This window comes from Protobothrops mucrosquamatus, unplaced genomic scaffold, assembly GCF_001527695.2.
Source record: "Protobothrops mucrosquamatus isolate PMUCROS unplaced genomic scaffold, P.Mucros_1.0 scaffold1418, whole genome shotgun sequence".
Classification (NCBI taxonomy): domain Eukaryota; kingdom Metazoa; phylum Chordata; class Lepidosauria; order Squamata; family Viperidae; genus Protobothrops; species Protobothrops mucrosquamatus.
Window position 1 is genome coordinate 128224 of NW_015387603.1, and position 18474 is coordinate 146697.

Genomic DNA, 18474 nt, shown 5'->3' on the forward strand with positions numbered 1-18474 from the left:
TTTTTTTTTTTTTTTTTTTTTTTTTTTTTTTTTGGCAATGCAATCTGCAGAAATATTAGACATAGATTTTTGTAATCTAGACTGTTAGATCCAATTCTGCATAATTGCAGAAGATAAACAATTCTTAATTAGTATAATGTTCTTATTTTTTTTAATCACTGCCAAGTAGAAATTTTGTGCTAGACATAAAGTATTGTGCAATTTTCAGGCTAACCATACTTCTTTGGGTTTTGTTTGAGTACTTCCATGTTTTTTATAAACATTGGAAACACTACTTTTTTTTCTATGCCATGTTCTATATTACTATGGGAAGTACCTACAGTGCATTCAGAAAGTATTCAGACCTCCTACACTTTTGTCAATTTTGTTATGCTGCAGCCTGATTCTTCAGCTGTTGAAATTCAATTTTCCCTCATTAATCTACACTCAGTGCCCCGTTATGACAAAATGAAAACAGAATTTTAAAATATCTGTAAATTTATTAAAAAGAAAAAACTGAAATATCACATTGGCATAAGAATTCAGACCCTCATTCAGTACGTTATTGAAGCACCTTTGGCAGCAATTATAGCCTCAAATCTTTTTTGATATGATGTGACAAGTTTTGCACACCTGGATTCGGGGATTTTCTGCCATTCTTCCTTGCAAATCCTCTCAAGCTCAGTCAGGTTGGATGGCGACCGTCAGTGAACAGCCATTTTTCATTAATCTATGCTCAGTATCCCATAACGACAAAGTGAAAACACGTTTACAAATGTCTGTAAATTTATTAAAAAGAACTGAAATATCACATTGGCATAAGTATTCAGACCCTTTGCAATAACACTTGAAATTTAGCTCAGGTGCTTCCCATTTCTCTTGATCATTGCTGACATGTTTCTACACCTTGGCTGGAATTGACCTGTGGTAAATTAAATTGATTGGACATGATTTGAAAGGCACACACCTCTCTATAGAAGGCCTCACAGCTGACAATGCATACTGTAGCAAAGCAAAAGCCATGAAGTCAAAGGAACTGCCTGCAGAGTTCAGAGACAGGATTACTGCAAGGCATAGATCTGGGGAAGGCTACAGTAAAATTTCTGCTGCACTGAAGGTTCCTAGGAGCACAGTGGCCTCCATAATTCTCAAATGGAAGAAGTTTGGCACAACCAGGACTCTTCCAAGAGCTGGTCTCCCAGTCAAACTCAGCAATTGGGCAAGAAGGGTCTTATTAGAAAGGTGACCAAAAACCTGATGGTCATTGTGACTGAGCTCCAGAGATCCTATGTGGAAATGGGACAGAGTTCCAGAAGGACAACCATTACTGCAGTCCTCCACCAATCTGGGTTTTATGGCAGAGTGGCTAGACAGAAGCCTCCCCTCAATGCAAAACACATGAAAACCCACTTGGAATTTACAAACAAACAAACAAAAAAACCTGAAGGTCTCTCAGACTGTGAGGAACAATCTTCTCTTCTGATGAAACCAAGATTGAACTATTTGGCCTCAATTCTAAACATTATATCTGGAGGAAACCAGGCACTGCTCATCATCTGCCCAATACAATCCCAACAGTGTAGCATGGTGATGGCAGTATCATGCTGTAGGAGTGTTTTTCAGCAGTAGGGACTGGGAGACTGATCAGGGTTGAGGGAAAGCTGAATGGAGCAAAGTACAGGGATATCCTCAATGAAAACCTGTTCCACAGTGCTCAGGACCTCAGACTGGGCTGAAGGTTCACTTTCCAACATGACAGAGATCCTAAGCACACAGCCAAAACAACACAGCAGTGGCTTAGGGACAACTCTGTGAATGTCCTCGAGCGGCCCAGTCAGAGCCCTGATTTGAACCTTATTGAATGTCTCTGGAGTAACCCGAAAAAATAAATTTCGACAACTGTAGAATCGGATGCAGTATAACAAAATTGACAAAAGTGAAGGGGGTCTGAATATTTTCTGAATGCACTGTAGGTATTTCCCATAGTAATATAGAACATGGCATAGACAAAAAAGTAGTGTTTCCAATGTTTATAAAAATATGAAATAAAACCAAAGAACGAATATTGCGTCTATATAATCTGTTTCTGGCTGCCCTGTTGAAATGTCAAAAAGCATGCAAAATAATACATGAATGAAAGTTATCTATGTTATCAGACTACTAAGGGTAAATTAAAGTTTTAAGAGTTAAATTAATGGTTTGAAAAATAGAAGTTTTCTAAAAAAATATTAATAATAAGGAAAATTTGACAATGGAATCAATTATCAAGAGAGGTGATAGCCTGACGTTAACTCAATATATTGAGAGACTGGACTGCCATTTGTTACAGATGCTTTAATTTGGGTTCTTGCTCATATCACAGAGTTGGATTTGGTTGCTTAAATGATCCCTTCTAGTTCTAAACCAGGCATGTCAAACTCACGATGTCATGTGACGTCGCATGACGTATCACGACTTTTTTCCCATTGCCAGCAATCGGGTGGGCGTGATTTCGGCGTGACGCATGTTCTAAGCTATAGATATAATGTACAAAGCTCATGTATACTAATGGTGAATTACTCCTTTGGCATGATAAAAACTTGGTGCTGTCCAAATATTTCCAACTACAGTTCCATTGCCTCAGCTAACAAGGCAATACCCTTAAATTTAAAACATCTGGAGATAGCTGAGTTGCCTGTTTCTCATGTGGAGAAAACAAATACATATTGAGGCTTTAGAAATATGTTTGAATCTCACTCTTTCATGGCATAGTATATACGAAACCTGAACCTAGGTCCAAATTGAATTCTACTTGTTCATATTCCATTTGTGCTATTTTTTTTATCTAATAGGAGTGGCTATGATTAAAGTTATCCACTGTTGACAGATCTGTCCAATCTTAAGTGCAGTTCAAGTTTTTATGATACATTTAAAATATATCTGGCAAGCAAATATATTTTAAAATAGTTGGATTTCTCCAGCTTTTTAAATGCAGTGATAAATATTCTACCTTTGCTAAAAAGAAAAGTTTAGTATGGCTTATATCAGACACGTCAAACACAAGGCCCGGGGGCCGGATGCGGCCCGCGAAGTGGTTTCATGTGGCCCGTGAAGCCATCCTGGAAACAGTGAGGGAACGGCCCCCGCTGCCTTGGCCCTGGCCCAGGCCGGCCGGGAGCCAATGTACAATTTTGTGGTGGCCATCTATGCTGAAACACATTCAGTCTTAGCTCCACAAGGCCGTCTGGAAACAGCGAGGAACCAGGAGAACCTTGAGCAGCAGCCTTGAGGAAGTGGGGCTGGGCTTGGTGCCGCGGGTGCTCATGGGCCAGGCTGTGCATTTGACCTCTGCTGCCCAGGGCTCCGGGCAGCCCGCACCACCATCCAGCCCCCCCCCCCGCATGGCCTGAGAGGAACAGTGAGACTCCTCCAGTGGACATGCCTTGGCACTTGCCCTGGTCCCACCCCCTTCCGCCAGAGACCCTCAGATCTGTCCCACTCTTGCCCAGGCCCCCAAAGGCACCCTTGACGCGAATGATGTAGAGCTGGCCACGCCCACCCAGTAGGCCACACCCACTCCATCCACGCCCGCCCAGTAGGCTGCACCCACCCTGGCCACACCCACCCAGCCCCCTGAGGGCAACCGCAGTGCTGATGCGACCCTCAATGAAATTGAGTTTGACACCCCTGGCTTATATGGATTTCTAAATGGAACTATTACCCGTCTACAGAATTGTAGAAACATTCTGATAACATATTTCATAAATAACACTAGCTAGAATTTTTAAACCAACTTTTCTTGAACAACCATGGTAGGCAATAAGTTACAGTTAGCACGGATATCAATGGCTTAGTATACACATTAAGCCATTGATATCTATGCTAACTGTAGCTTATTGAACGAACTGGAACGAACTACCCCCCGAGATCCGGATGATTCCGGATCTCCTTACTTTCCGCTGCGCCCTCAAGACATGGCTTTTCCAGCAAGCGGGCCTGACCTAGGGAGGATTTTACCTAGGGATGATTTTAAGTATAATTTTAATTGGAATACAGCTTCTAATATTTGGTTTTTAATTTGGTTTTATAGGGGTTTTTATCTTTGTATTTTACATTTGTATCTGTTTTAATATGCTGTGCACCGCCCTGAGTCCTGCGGGAGAAGGGCGGTATATAAATTAAATTATTATTATTATTATTATTATTATTGAATTATGGCTAGTGTTAATTTATGAAAACTTATTTCCTTATTTACCTTCAGAATGTTCCTACAATGACAATAATCAAAATCATAGCATCCTCATGCAGAAAAATCATACCTATACTTTGTTTTAGATTTAGAGAGGTTTCCTGGCTTGAACAGAATAATCTCAAGTTTACTGAACTACCATTTGGTTGTTTGTAATGTATGTCTCTGATTTTTAGAAGGCCACATTCTATATGCTGTTTGCCCTTCTTGCTAATACTTAACATTTGAAAAGTTCCTACCTTGTAATAATGGTTGAGAACTTGTGGCCTGCCACATACTGCTGGGCTACAGCCTTTTACATTTTGTGCAGTTTTCATATTTTAGATTCTTTCTGTTTGGTAGGTTTCTTCACCATAGTGCTTATTGTACTGTTAATTCTGAGTTGGTCTGTTTTAGTAAAGGGTAAGTAAAAGGCAGGCAAGCATCCTATATAATTTTTTTCTAATGATGAATGTACATACCTACATTAATAGAAAACTCCTAAGCTTAAGTTTCATTTGATAACCTGTGCAGGTAGTCCTATTTGGCAACCTGGAGTGGCAGATTATAATGCTTACAGAAAAGGTTAACATTTTTTATGTGAAGTTAAATAAATTTACAAAGAATTTTAATTTGCAACATAAATGTTATGAAATGGTATAGAGTTTCCTGCCTGAGCAGGGGATTGGACTAAATGATGTCCAAGGTCCCTTCCAACTTTATAATCAGGGGAAGGAAATCATTCCTTTTGTTTTGGGGGCACATATGGATACTTACAAAGTGCCTTTTAATATGTTAGTGTTCAGCCAGGCAACAAAGTTCTTTTTATTTGTTACATGTTACATACATTTTTGTTACATTATATCCTGGTCAGAACCTCAGAAACCTTTTCATAAATAGGCATTATGAAAGGCAACTTATTCATGAGGGTTGGTGGTCTCTGACCTTGGTTGTTTTCTTGAAGATGTTTCATTACCCAAACTAGGTAACATCATCAGTGCTAGTAAGGAGTGGGGTTTGCTCTCAGTTTATATTCTAGTGGCATGCCTTGTCTTATTAATGTTAGAACTGAGATGTCTACCTTTGGCAGCGAGGCATCCTTAATTTCCCTGGTTTGTTGGATTTAAAACTAACAGTTTTTCCTGTCCTGTAGCTTTTGAGCTAAAAAAAGTAGCTACTTAAAATGAATAATTAAACAATGTACATTGGGGAGGAAGGGAGGGGTATATAAAAGTATCCAGTGTTCAACAGAATATACATTTCAAGAAACATATAGGGTTTTTATTTTTTTCACAAATGTACATGTGTTGCAGGAATGTAAATTCAGAAGACTGAAGTGTCATTGAATTTGGTAAATCAAAGACATATTTTTAGGTCATGATTCAGTTACGATCCAATCTAGGGTATATTATGATTATCTAGGGAATATAACAGTTTTCTTGTAATCTTGAGTTGGTCTGTTTTAGTAGGTAGGTAAGTAAAAGGCAGGCAAGCATCCTATAGATTTTCCCCCCCTAATGATCGATGTATGTACCTACATTAATAGAAAACAGAAAAATTAATAGATATAGGCCTTTTAAAAACCTTTTTAAACAGATAGTTTAGGAGGAAGTGACAATGCAGAGGTCATTGTGGCTTGAAAAACATTTGTCAGTTTAGTTGAATGGCTACCCCTTCCCCACACCAAGTTCAGTCCTTATTGATTTTACCCCGCAACCCCCCAAACAGCATTATTTCTGGAATTAAAATTTTAAGAGCCCAAAGGGATAATGAATTTTTCCAGGCCAAATCCTTTATGCATCTAAACTTTTACTGAAAAAGAAAGTTAATGGAAAAATGGAATTTGCTTTGAATTGCTTTCCATCTGATAGAATTTTAAAAGTATTTTTCTTGGAAGTTAATTCATATGCAGGAAAGGGGGGAAATTGCTGTAAGAGCTTTCAGTCCTCAGTTTTGAGTCATTCCAGAGCATCCATCCGAAGAAAAGATCTATCTGTAAAAAAAATATTTTTTTTTTACAATACAATGAAAAAGTTGATTACTAAGGCCTAAGGCAATAACTTTCCTAGAGAAAATCTCTTGAAGTCACCAAGAGTCAATACCAATATGATAGCACATAATCAAAGTCAATAACCTTAGTAGTCTAGATATTTTCTTTAAAATAATAGGCCAGATTCTTACTGAAACCTAAACCTTGCTTTCGGTAATATCTGCTCTATTATGAGAGGAGGAAGAAGTCATGCACATTGCATCCACATATAGAAGAAGTCCCCAACCTTTTGGGCACCAGGGACCAGTTCCGTGGATAAAGATTTTTCCACGGACCAGAGAGTGTGTGGTTGTGTCTGCTGCCTGCATACCACAGATGATGACTTGTAAGGTTATTAAGACCTTTTGGATACAATTGTGGTGGAACCTACAGCAAATTTTTAAAAAAAGGATTATTTTTCTCCCACAGCTGTTTCTCTTAGGTATTGTGCAAGATTTAGATGCAAAAGAAATAAATTTGATGCTTTATTGTATAACTGCAGCTCGTTTGCTGATAGCCCAAAATTGGAAGAGCCCAATTCTGCCTATAATGGAAGACTGGAGATTGAAAGTTTCGTACCTTGCATACCACAGATGGGGCTTTGCTTGTTTGTGCGGACTGTTGCTGGCCTGCTGCGGCCCGGTACCGCTCCACGGACCGGGGGTTGGGGACCCCTGACCTATAGCATTCAGCTGCCTTTCTTAGGCAGGGTCACTGTGAAGAATATTATGGCTACTTGGTCACTCAGATCCACTCCTAACTGTAGGAGAGCTCTGATCAAGTTACCTGAGACTCAGTGTTGTAGTGTGATCTAGGATTAGTTTGAGCCAGTGATTCCTGAGGAGATGGATAGGTTTCTGTATGCTGTTAGTTCAGCCACCTCTTTATTGGGCCCAGATCCCTCCTGGGTTATTAAGGTCGTCAGGAAGCTAACTAATTGGCCTTGGAGGGGGGGGCATGCTTTTGGTCTTGGAGGGAGTCCTCGAGAGGACCAGTCTTGGACCCAGCTACTGTCCTACCTGCAATCTTCTCTTTTTAGGGAAAGTTATTAAGTTTGTGGTCAGCTTGCAGAGAACCTGGAGGAAGCAAATTATCAAATTCCGTTTCAATTGGGATTCAGCTTTAATAATGCTTACCCATGACCTGTGTAGAATTGGGCTGGAGATGGTGCGTGGGCTTCAATATTTCAGCAACCTTCAGTACTATTGCTCATAGTATTTTTGGGATCAGTGGTGGGAATTGGGTGCAAAATGTTATGGCAGTTCTCTTCATTTCCTGGCTATTTCCAATCAGTGTTAGCAGAGGGGAGAGGTCATCCCTTCAGCTGCCTTATATAGGCTGCCACAGGGTTAATTGCTCACTCCTCTCTAGTAACTTCCACATGAAATTGTTTTGGTGACTGTGATCGTCTGTTTGGGGTTTGATATCAGTACGTTGCTGATGAATTATGTATTTCATCCCTAGGCCGGTCAGGTAAGGGTATTAAGGATCTATCCTAGTGTCTGGAGACTGTGGGCTTGGGTAACCAACTCCATTCAGTCCTATCAGGACTGTGAATATTAGAGCCAAATAGTTTTCACCCATATTCTTGGATGGGGTAGTGCTTCCCCATTAAACATCATGCACAATTTGGGAGTCCTTCTGTAATCCCAGCTCCTGCTTAAAGCTTAAAAGAGCAGCTGTCGCCAAGGGAACTTTTGCACAGTTCTACCTGATACACTGATTGGATCCCTTTCTGGAGTAGCCATTTTATGGCTTGACTGTAGCAGTGTGTTCTAAATAGGGCTGCCCTTGAAAGCCACTTGGAAGCTTCAACTGGTTGAAAATGCAGTTAACATTTGCAGCAACGGGCATGCCTTGTATGTTTATGTGACACCTCTGCTTCATGAATTGTGCTGTTTTCCAGTATGCCTCCAAGTGTGATTTATGCTGTTGGTTATTGCTTGTTAAAGCACTGTGTGTGTGTCCTAAGGCCAAATTATCTGAGGAACTCCCTATCTTCAGTGGTTTCTGTCTGCCTGGTACATGCTGACAGAGTTGGTGCAGTCCAGGCTCCTTCGATTAAATAGTGCAGTGGTTCTCAACCTGTGGGTCGGGACCCCATTTGGGGTCGATCAACCATTTCACGGGGGTCGCCAAGCAAGGCTGTCTGCCATTTTTTTGTCTGCCATTTTTTCCCCCTTTTGCGGTGGGTCCCTTGGGCTGGTCCAGCTGGTGGTCGGCCTGCTCCATCTCTGCCACTTGCCAGCTACGCCTCGGCCGGCGCAGGGGGCAGAACCACGCATGCGCGGCGCTCCCGGGCAGGGAAAGCCCTCGACTTACGACCGGTTGGGTAGTCCTCGACTTACGACTGGTTTAGTCCTCGACTTACGACCGGTTTAGTCCTCGACTTACGACCGGTTGGGGTCGCGGCATTAAAAAGGTTGAGAACCACTGAAATAGTGGCATCTGTTGGAAGCCAGGAAACATACTTTCTCTGTTGTGCCTGCTCTGTAGAATAAAATTCCCCCTGAAATCGGTGGCCGCTACACTGTTAGGGTTCTGTAAGGCCTTGAAAACATTTCCTAAGTCTTGGGTTAAGATGGATAGAGCCCCTTGTGAATGTGCTTTTTTTCTATGCCTTTATATAGAGTGAGGGCATGCAACAGAATAACAGAGTTGGAAGGGGCGTTGGAGGTCTTGTAGTCCAACCCCCTGCTCATGCAGGGAACCCTATATCATTTCAGACAAATGGTTATCCAATCTCTTCTTAAAAACTTCCAGTGTTGGAGCGTTCACAACTTCTGGAGACAGGTTGTTCCACTGGTTAATTGTTCTGTCAGAAAATTTCTCCCTCGTTCTAGGTTGCTTCCCTCCTTGATTAGTTTCCATCCATTACTTCTTGTTCTGCCCTCAGGTGCTTTGGGAAATAGGTTGACCCCCCTTTTCGTTTTGACAGCCACCGAGATATCGGAACCACTACTATTATGTCACTCTTAGTCCTTCTTTTCATTGAACTATAGACATGCCCAGTTCCTGCAACCGTTCTTCAAATGCTTCGGCCTCCAATTCCCTAATCATCTTTGTTGCTCTTCTTTGCATGTCATCTTGTTTCATACTGTTTTTATTGTTTATTATATTGTTTATTATATTGTCAGCTGGCCAGAGTCAGTTTGGAGTTAGCTGGTGCCTAAATTGAAGTAAAATCTATGTTAATGGAACTGGGAATCAATTTTACTTTAGAGCATAATTATGGGAAGTGTCGATCTCTTGTGTTGGACTTGAAAATATCTTGAATACCTCTGGCAATAAAGTGAAGTTCACTGCATTTTTGTTTTTTTGATTACAGAGCAAATAGGAATTTATCAGTGAAATCTGCTGTATAATTTGTGGAAATAAGAAATTATTTGCAGAGATTACAAATGTGCTCGTAAGCATAACCACATAAAACTGAGGCCAAACTTGTGAATAATTTTTTTTTTTAACTTTAAAGAAACTCCAGCCGGAGTTGCTAAAATGATTTTCTTCCACAGGCACAAACTGTTCAGGTAGCTGAAGTGGAACAGCAGCCACAGCCTCAGCCTTCTCCTGAACTTCTCCTTCCGCAGTCTCTCAAGCCAGAGGAAGGACTAGAAGTATGGAAGAGCTGGGCACAGACTAAAAATGCAGAGATGGAAAAAGAATCACAGAACCGGCTTGCACCCATTGGTAGTAAGTGCCTTAGACTTTCCAATTGATCATGTTCTCCGTTGCATTGCATTGATTTTAATAATTTTGATATTTTTTTATAGTACAGTAAACCTTAATTATGTTTGTTAGACTTGCGTTATAAAATGAGCCTTACCACCTTAAAACAAACCTAAATGCTGTTTCAAAAACTATATATTATTTGATGTGCCCCCCCCCAGTTTTTTTTTAACACATGGGTGTATTTTTGGGTGAGGGCCATACTGGGTGTTTTAGGTAAGGTACAGGTAGTTCTTGACTTACAACTATTCATTGTGTGACCAGTTGAATATACAACAGAAGTGCAAAAGGTAATTTATAACCAATCCTCCCACTTAAAACTATTGTACTGTCCCCACCGTCACATGTTCAAAATTTAGATGCTTGGCAACTGGCACATATTTGTGGAATCATGTCACCATTTGCAACCTTCCCATGGGGTTTCCAACAAGCATAGCCAATGGAGGAAGCTGGGTTCACTTAACATGATTTGATTCACTTCGTGACCACATCAAAAAAGGTTGTAAAATTTGATGCAATTCACTAAGCATTGCTTAGTGACAGGTGTTCTGGTCCCAATTGTGGTTGTAAATAGAGGATTACCTGCATTGGCCTATACTCCAAAACTTTATGGGGGCAAGACAAAAACTAAATTTGTTAACTTAATGAATTATTAATTGTAGCTAACAGTGTTACTGATGTTGTCATGTACTTTTATATTCTGTCAGACTAAAAGATACAATTATTAGCAGCAAAAAGTTTGATGAGGACAGGCTGTATCTTCAATATCAAGGTTTAAAATATTTATTGGTTACTTATTCACCAGTATGCTGAAGGAGGACGAGGTTGTGATTTTGTAGCAGAATGGGTTGAATTAAATAGTCAAGAAAAATGAGATTTAAATGGGGATTTTAAATGCCATTTGATGATCTTATCTTCTTGTTTGCAGGACGCCAGTTATTGAGATTCCAAGAAGATCTCATATCTTCAGCTGTAGCAGAATTAAATTACGGATTATGCTTAATGTCTCGTGAAGCTCGCAATAATGAAGGCGAGCCCTATGATCCAGATGTTCTTTACTATATCTTTCTGTGCATTCAAAAGGTGTGCCATCATGGAAAGACTTGCTACAAATAGTTTTAATACCACAAATAGTTTTAGGCATGTTTTGAGTGAAAATACTAAGGCTTAAAATTACACAAAAGCAATAAAACCAATATATACCATGATACTATACTATATTTTCTAAAAAAAAATAATACAATTATAAAATCCTTACCTAACTATCATCTAACTCTGCTAGTAAGGTTTACAGAAAAAAACTCCCTTAATATTATTTTTATTAAGTTTAAGACTTCAAATCTTTCCTGAATGACTCCAATGATGTGTGGGGCTGAAGGGGAGGGGTGGGGGGAGAGAAAGAATTCCATAATCCAGGTTTTGAAATGCATGCAAATAAAATAAGCAAATTGTGAAAAAGAAATTGAAACTTTAACTGAAACTTTAACTTTAGCTGGATGTATGCCTTATAAAGAAGCATTTTACTGATATATTCTGATATTTAAACATACCTAGGTTTTAGAAGCGAATTAGTATTTGTTATACCAGAATTTAGGTTCTACTGAAATTTTATGTCAGTATTTTAAAACTTGTTCTTCTGTACTTTTATAGTTAAGAGGGTATTGGTATTTCAAACGGTGTACAGAGAAACACCGAAAATATTGCAAAATCGCTAACCATGTATTGTATGATTTACTTAACCACCCGATTCATTTAATGACCATGGTAAAAATGGTTGTAAATCAGGTCAGCTCATATGACTCGCTTTACTGATTTGTGATAGAAATTTGATTCTCAGTTGTGGTTTTAAGTTGAGGACAGTCCCTGTATATTTGAATGAATACCAAATGTTGGCAATTTTCATTACTGCAACTGTTGGCTTTAATCGCTGTGAATGTAATTTTGGAAATTTAGCTGAATAGGGTATTAGCCCTGTTTAATTCAAGCTTGAGACAAGTAATGTCTGAGACTTGCAGGCTGCTTGGATGAATAATACTCTTGATTTCATATGGTAGAAATCTTTTTTTAGATTTTCAAAGCCCTGTTTAAAATTATATTAAACATAAATTTTTTGGATGTCTGAGGAAAGTAGGGGATATGTATTTGTTGAGTCCATTTTTCTGAAATTAACTTATTTGAATCTGAACTGAAATGCTTTCACTTAAAGGTACTTCAGACTGGTAGGGATTTTGAATATAAAATTAAACATAAAGCCCGTCATTTCATTAATGAACATTATGGTAAGTTTTTTCCCCCTCTCCCTTGTGTTATTGTTTCTTGCAGTACTTATTTGAAAATGGGCGAGTTGATGACATTTTCTCAGATCTCTATTACATACGGTTCACTGAATGGTTACACGAAGTTCTCAAGGATGTGCAGCCTAGGATCACTTCTTTGGGTAAGAGAATCTTCAAACAGATAGTTGAGAGAAGTATATAAATATTTAACAATAACTAAACGATTGGTTGAATTTGCTATCACAAATCAAATGTTTTTGTTTTGAAATTTTATTTTTTGCTCTGTTAACATTACAATATTGAGAAATGCATTGTGTGTCTCTTTTCTTAGGAGGAGCGTCAGTTTGGTATCTCTGTATTGATGCTTTCTTTTTATCTGCACAGGATATGTTCTTCCCAGCCATGTGACAGAAGAGATGTTATGGGAGTGTAAACAGCTGGGAGCTCACTCTCCTGCTACCTTGTTAACCACTCTCATGTTTTTTAATACAAAGTATGTACCAAAGGAAGCATTACTTAAATAAAACCATTCCAATTATTTTAGAATAGGCAGAATCCTATTTTCCCCCAAGAATTTTGAATTAATAAGAGCAAATCAAACTTCCAGCAGAATATGGAAGAGTTACCTTGTAGGGGGGATGTGTGACATAAATTTTTAATAAATAAGCAAGCAAAGAGACTAAACTTAAATCTAAAGCTGGTTTAGTACAATTACAAAGAAATTATGGACCAGTAATTTTCTAGTTCAAATTCTGCTTCGTCATAAACCATATGTGGTTTTAAGGAAATCCTCTGTCTGCAGGATGATCAGCCTGTAGTCAGTAGACTTAAGAAATGGAAGTTTGCTCTTTATGGCAAGTGGCTTCACATGTTTCAGAAATGTTGACTGCAGTCCAGCATTCTGTTTTCTGAAAAGGCCATCCTAATCCTTTAAGAATATTTTTTTCTGTAGTGTTTTTATATCATTTGAAGGGGACTTTATTCTTTATTTTGAACATAGATCGTTCCCCTAATTGTTGAAGCAAATTGCTGTGATAAATGAATATTTTTTGCTGAAAATGATTTATTTAGATACAATAGTATGGGAACAATATTTTGTTTAACCACGTTTTTAACTATATATATGAATGTCCTTGATTATTGAAATCTAGATACTCCATGCCTAGGTCCATAGTCCATAAATGTTTGACCATTGATGGATATGTGGGACATGGTTTTTTTCAGATTTGGGATAGAGAATATAATTTAATGGGCATTTTTCCTGTGTCTGCAGATATTTCCTGTTGAAAACAGTAGATCAACATATGAAACTGGCCTTTTCAAAAGTCTTGAGGCAGACTAAGAAGAACTCTTCTAATCCTAAAGATAAAAGTACAAGCATCCGATATCTAAAAGCTCTTGGCATCCACCAAGCAGGCCAAAAAGGTAGAAAGAATTTCTGAAAAAATGAAAATTTCTAATACTTAGCTATGTTCATTTTTTCAGGTCCACTACATAGACTTTGTGCAATAAATTGAATATAAAGAGTCTTGTAAAGACATGAATGTGATCTGTTGGGAATATGAATATCCCCCTTGCTATATGTGAAATTGCTGCTTTCACTTTAAGTGTTTCTGGTAGTCATTCATCAAGCCTTTCATAACTTACATTTCTCCTACATGCAATGCCTTATTAAGAAGGCTAATTATTTGCAAGAACTCTTTTGGAACATAGTATTTGGCAGTATATGCAACAATGAAGAATAGCAGAGATTACAAAATATTGTTCTTTGTTCCATTAATAACATTGACATCAGTCTGTTCATCTGCTATAAGAAAGTATTTCATGGTTCTGTATCTCTTGGGGTTGATTTGCAGTTACAGATGATATGTATGCAGAGCAGACAGAGAATCCTGAAAACCCGTTGAGGTGTCCTATAAAACTCTATGACTTCTACCTCTTCAAATGGTGAGTTTTCCCATCACAGTTGTCCATTGTCCATTATCTTCAAGGGCAGATAGTTTGGTACAGATTGTCCTGCAGCAATTAATTAGAACAATTAATCCTGAAGCTGTGAACGCTCCAACACTAGACGTTTTTAAGAAGGGACTGGACGGCCATTTGTCTGAAATGGTCTAAGGTTTCCTGCCTGAGCAGGGGGTTGGACTCTAGATGACCTCCAAGGTCCCTTCCAACTTTATTACTATTATTATTATTGTTGTTGTTACTAATTACTGTTATTTATGATTTATGATTTTCTTGCCAACTTCCTACAAGAAAAGTAAGTGGGGAAGTTGGCAGAAGGTCACAAGTAGCAACCTTCCTTGATATCCTTGCTTAATGACCCACCGCTATTCACTTAATGATGTCAATTGGGAATGTCAGAATTTCCATGGCTAAGCAGTACAGTCACGTGACATCAGACTTACGACTGTGTCACTTAGTTGCAGAAATTCCAGTCCCACTTGTCATTAAGTGAGGACTACTTGCAATCACAGAAATGCTTGATTCATACATTTTACTATGTGGCTGAAGAAAAGTCAGGCAAGGAAAGTATGTATGTTGCCGACCCTGTCAGTTAAAGAATTCCAACTTGCAGAAGGAAGGGAGCCCACCCTCTTGTTGCCCTCACTCCTTGGAACCTTTCCACCTTGTAGGTGAGATGGGTCCCTGGTCTCCTGGCCTTTGGAAAATGCTAAAACTGGAGCTGAGCATTTTTTAAATGTAATGAATAAATAAACAGTCTTTGAACAAGCTGGATATACATTAAAGGCTTGCAAATAGGAATCTAAGCCTGTAATCTAAGTTATTTTCTTGGTTAATTAGTTAATTTCTTAAACTAATTAGTCCAGACTTAATTCAGTACTAAACCATGTGTGGGAAACATCCTGATTTATATAGATCTCTTGCTAATAACATTAACTATTTGGGATCAATTGAACAATATATACTATAGTTTTTTACTTGTCCATCAATTGACACAATCAGGTTTAGTATTGTTTCCAGATAGTCTATTACCCTATTGCAGCTCAAGAATATAATTTTCATCAGGTAAAGGTCTCTCTTTGACCTTGCAGTCTTACTGGCTCTGAGCTGTTGCTGAACAAAGTTGCTGAACATGTTTAAGCAGTTACTTGTAGTAAGGAATGGTTCTTAAGCAAGCTTCATTTGAGAGTCCTGTGAAGTCACCAAGCTAACTGGCAGTCTTCCAGTTACTAAAACGGGATTTCTTGATACATGATACAAAGGAAACATAGGCAATTGACTATATCAAATATGGTGTATATATTCTGTATCCATATTTTTTTCAAATTCTTTTTAAGTGAGTCACCAAAAGGTAGAAGGGGCAAAAAAGAAAAATTAGAGTAAGAAAGGTATAGCACAGTGGTGGCGAACCTATGGCAAGCATGCCAGAGATGGCACGCGGAGCCCTCTCTGGGAACGGGCCATCGCCCCAGCACACGTGGTCTCTAAAAGTTTACCATCACTGGCCTAAGGCCAGCCAGCCTGGAGCCGCCATTGGGGAGCCCACCATCCCACCCGCCAGAGACTCCCTGGATCTCCCCCAACCCTGCCCGGCTCCCACAGGTGTCCCTCCCCATAAGGGACATAAGCAACATCAAGGTGGCCACGCCTACCCCGGCCATGCCCACCCAATCTGCCATGACTACTGCAGCCACACCCATCCAGTTGCCACGCCCAGCCAGTCTGCCAAGCCCACTGTAGCTGCACCCGCCGAGTGGGCCACACCCACCCGGCACCCGGCGATACATAGGTGGGTTTTGGGTTGCAGTTTGGGCACTCGGTCTCTAAAAGGTTTGCCATCACTGGTATAGCATATGCTTAAAGTTTCCATTGATAAGAAACTATTGAATGCCAAGCTTTATGCTAAAATATGCCTGAAAGTCCTTTTTAGTGTTTCGTTAATCAGACATTTGACATTATTCCTATTTTATTCTAATTACAGATTATCTTAATCTGATTTCATTATCTACAACAGACCAGATTAATTTGCGCTTTTCAGATTTCATTTTGCCTATTAATTTCATGAAGAGGAAGAGGAAACAGCCTTTGCTCCTAAAATAGTGTTAATAGCATTTCCAAAGCAAACACTAACATGTTTTTTTTTTTTTCTCTTTGTAGCCCGCAAAGTGTGAAAGGCAGAAATGATACATTCTATTTGACTCCTGAACCAGTGGTGGCTCCCAATAGCCCCATCTGGTATTCCATCCAGCCAATCAGTCGAGAGCAAATGGAGCAAATGCTTACCCGGATTCTGGTGATACGAGAAATTCAAGAAGCTATTGCGGTGGCCAATGTTAGCACCATGCACTAAAGGCATCCCTCCCAGTTCAGAAAAAGGGTGCAGGGTGGAACTGGGTGGGGTGACAGCGAGGCCAGGATCAATTGTACAGCCTTTTACACTAAAGGAGATGCCTAAGGTTTTTTTTTTTTTAATTGGTGTAGTTAAGAAGCCCTTTTAGGCTTCTTCTGGTTAATAAGAGACCCTTTCCATTGTGTATCTGACCCTTTTGCATCAGCTTTCTGGACACATTGAAGGCTGCATTCTTTCTTTAGGAGCTCTGAAGTTCCGTAGGTTGACTTTGGGATTTTTTATGATGTGAAAAAAACAAATTTAATTGGTGGACTTGGCCTGGGTGGGCCACTACATTCAAGCTCATGAACTTGGAAGCAGAAAACAGTGGACCTAAAGAAAAAGGTGGTTTGCAGTTTCCTTGTGCTTGGACACTAATATGTCCTAGAGGGGGATGTCCTGCAATTATGATTTATAAGGAGAAGAAAATCAATTTCTATTAAGACCTTAAAAGTGACATTTTTAGATGTTAAGTACAAACTACAACACTTGCTTCTCTTTTTTTCCTCTCTCTCTCTCTCTCTCTTTCTCTCTCTCTCTCTTTTGTTTGGCCTGATGTTGAGGCCTTAAATCCTTGAGGCTCCTGTGCCTAATGGAATTCTTGTAACATACACTTGTGTATCATATAAAGATACCACCCTGTTTCTCTTATGTATTCTTATGCTAGTTGTTTATTAAGAATGACAAGCACGTCTTTTGAACATGCTGTTGAACAATGTGTCTTTATTGGGGGAGCAAAAGACATAATTAGTAACATACAGAATGTCTTAACTATTCCTCTACAAATTTGCTAGCCTATTTAAAGAAGGGTTATTTTTTTTTCCTGGTTACCTGATTCTATGGGATTCGTGCAAGGAATTGTTTATTAGCATACTAACCTGTTGCTTTTGTTGTAATTTTTAATTAAATGAATTTGGAATTGGGGTAGCAGGTATTTGAGGCCAGGACTTTTCTTTTTAATTTTTTTCAGGTAACCTACTTGCCTGAAAGTCTGAGACTTACTGCAGATGTTTATTAGTACTGGGATTTAGAGAGCATAGAATCCCTTTCTTCTTGAACATAGCATTATCATAACTTTATGACAACTGATTTTAATCCATCAGAATTTAAGAACATTCCCTCATCATTATCTCAGCTGGCAGCAGTTGTGTGTAACATTGATTGTAGAAAGAGGAAAAGCAAAAACATCCAGTCCTTATAGTTTTCTAAATTATATTTTTGCATCCGTTTGACCTCTGTTTTGTTTGAACCGATAGGTTTTTTTTTTTTTTTTTTTTGGTTTAAGAACTGAACCATAGGAACTATGTTGTGCTGGGACCAAGCCCAGTATTTTGCTTTTTTTGCATTACTTATTATATTTTGGCCATTGTCTACTTAAAGATATTGTGATGATGACTTCAGATTTTCCACCATATTTTCACCAGTTAGAATTTAAAACTGGTGTGATTGTTCAGTTCAGCATTAACGTTACACGTTTTTTTTTCCTTTCTCATAAAGCAGCTGGATTGAAATTAGAATCAAAGTCTGTGTAATTCTGCATTGGTTTTCTGAAGAATACATTTTTCTGCATTTAAGCCTACTATTACAGCAATATTATAGAAGAGGGCAAGTAACTTAAGATATGTATGAAAAATTACCTGATGCCTTCCTGAAAACTGCATGAGAAAAAGTGCAATTTGTTTTTTTTTGTTTTGTTTTTTTTTTAAAAAAAAAGCTATGATCAGTACATGTCATCCTTATTCAGGAAGAAAAGTAGCTCTGCATAAAAAGAAAGGAGCAGAATTGCAGGAAAAGTGGTGCTCTCCCTCAGGCAAGGAAATGTAACACTGCTCCAGATAACAATCCACAACTGTGTTCCAAATAGGTACTTGGGTATTCCTTACATGAGTGTGTGTGTATGCAC

At 38.9% G+C, this 18474-nt stretch overlaps 1 protein-coding gene across 1 annotated transcript in view; it reads left to right on the top strand.

Moving 5' to 3' along the window:
• QRICH1 (glutamine rich 1) overlaps positions 1-16899 on the top strand; it is a 27340-nt gene extending 10441 nt beyond the window's left edge. Inside the window, exons 4-10 of the mRNA XM_015821895.1 lie at positions 9728-9905; positions 10870-11024; positions 12264-12378; positions 12602-12710; positions 13491-13642; positions 14074-14164; positions 16340-16899. Of these exons, the coding sequence (XP_015677381.1) occupies positions 9728-9905; positions 10870-11024; positions 12264-12378; positions 12602-12710; positions 13491-13642; positions 14074-14164; positions 16340-16532 (993 nt within the window). The 3' untranslated portion in view covers positions 16533-16899. The remainder of the gene's footprint in view (positions 1-9727; positions 9906-10869; positions 11025-12263; positions 12379-12601; positions 12711-13490; positions 13643-14073; positions 14165-16339) is intronic.
• The last annotated feature ends 1575 nt before the right edge of the window (positions 16900-18474 follow it).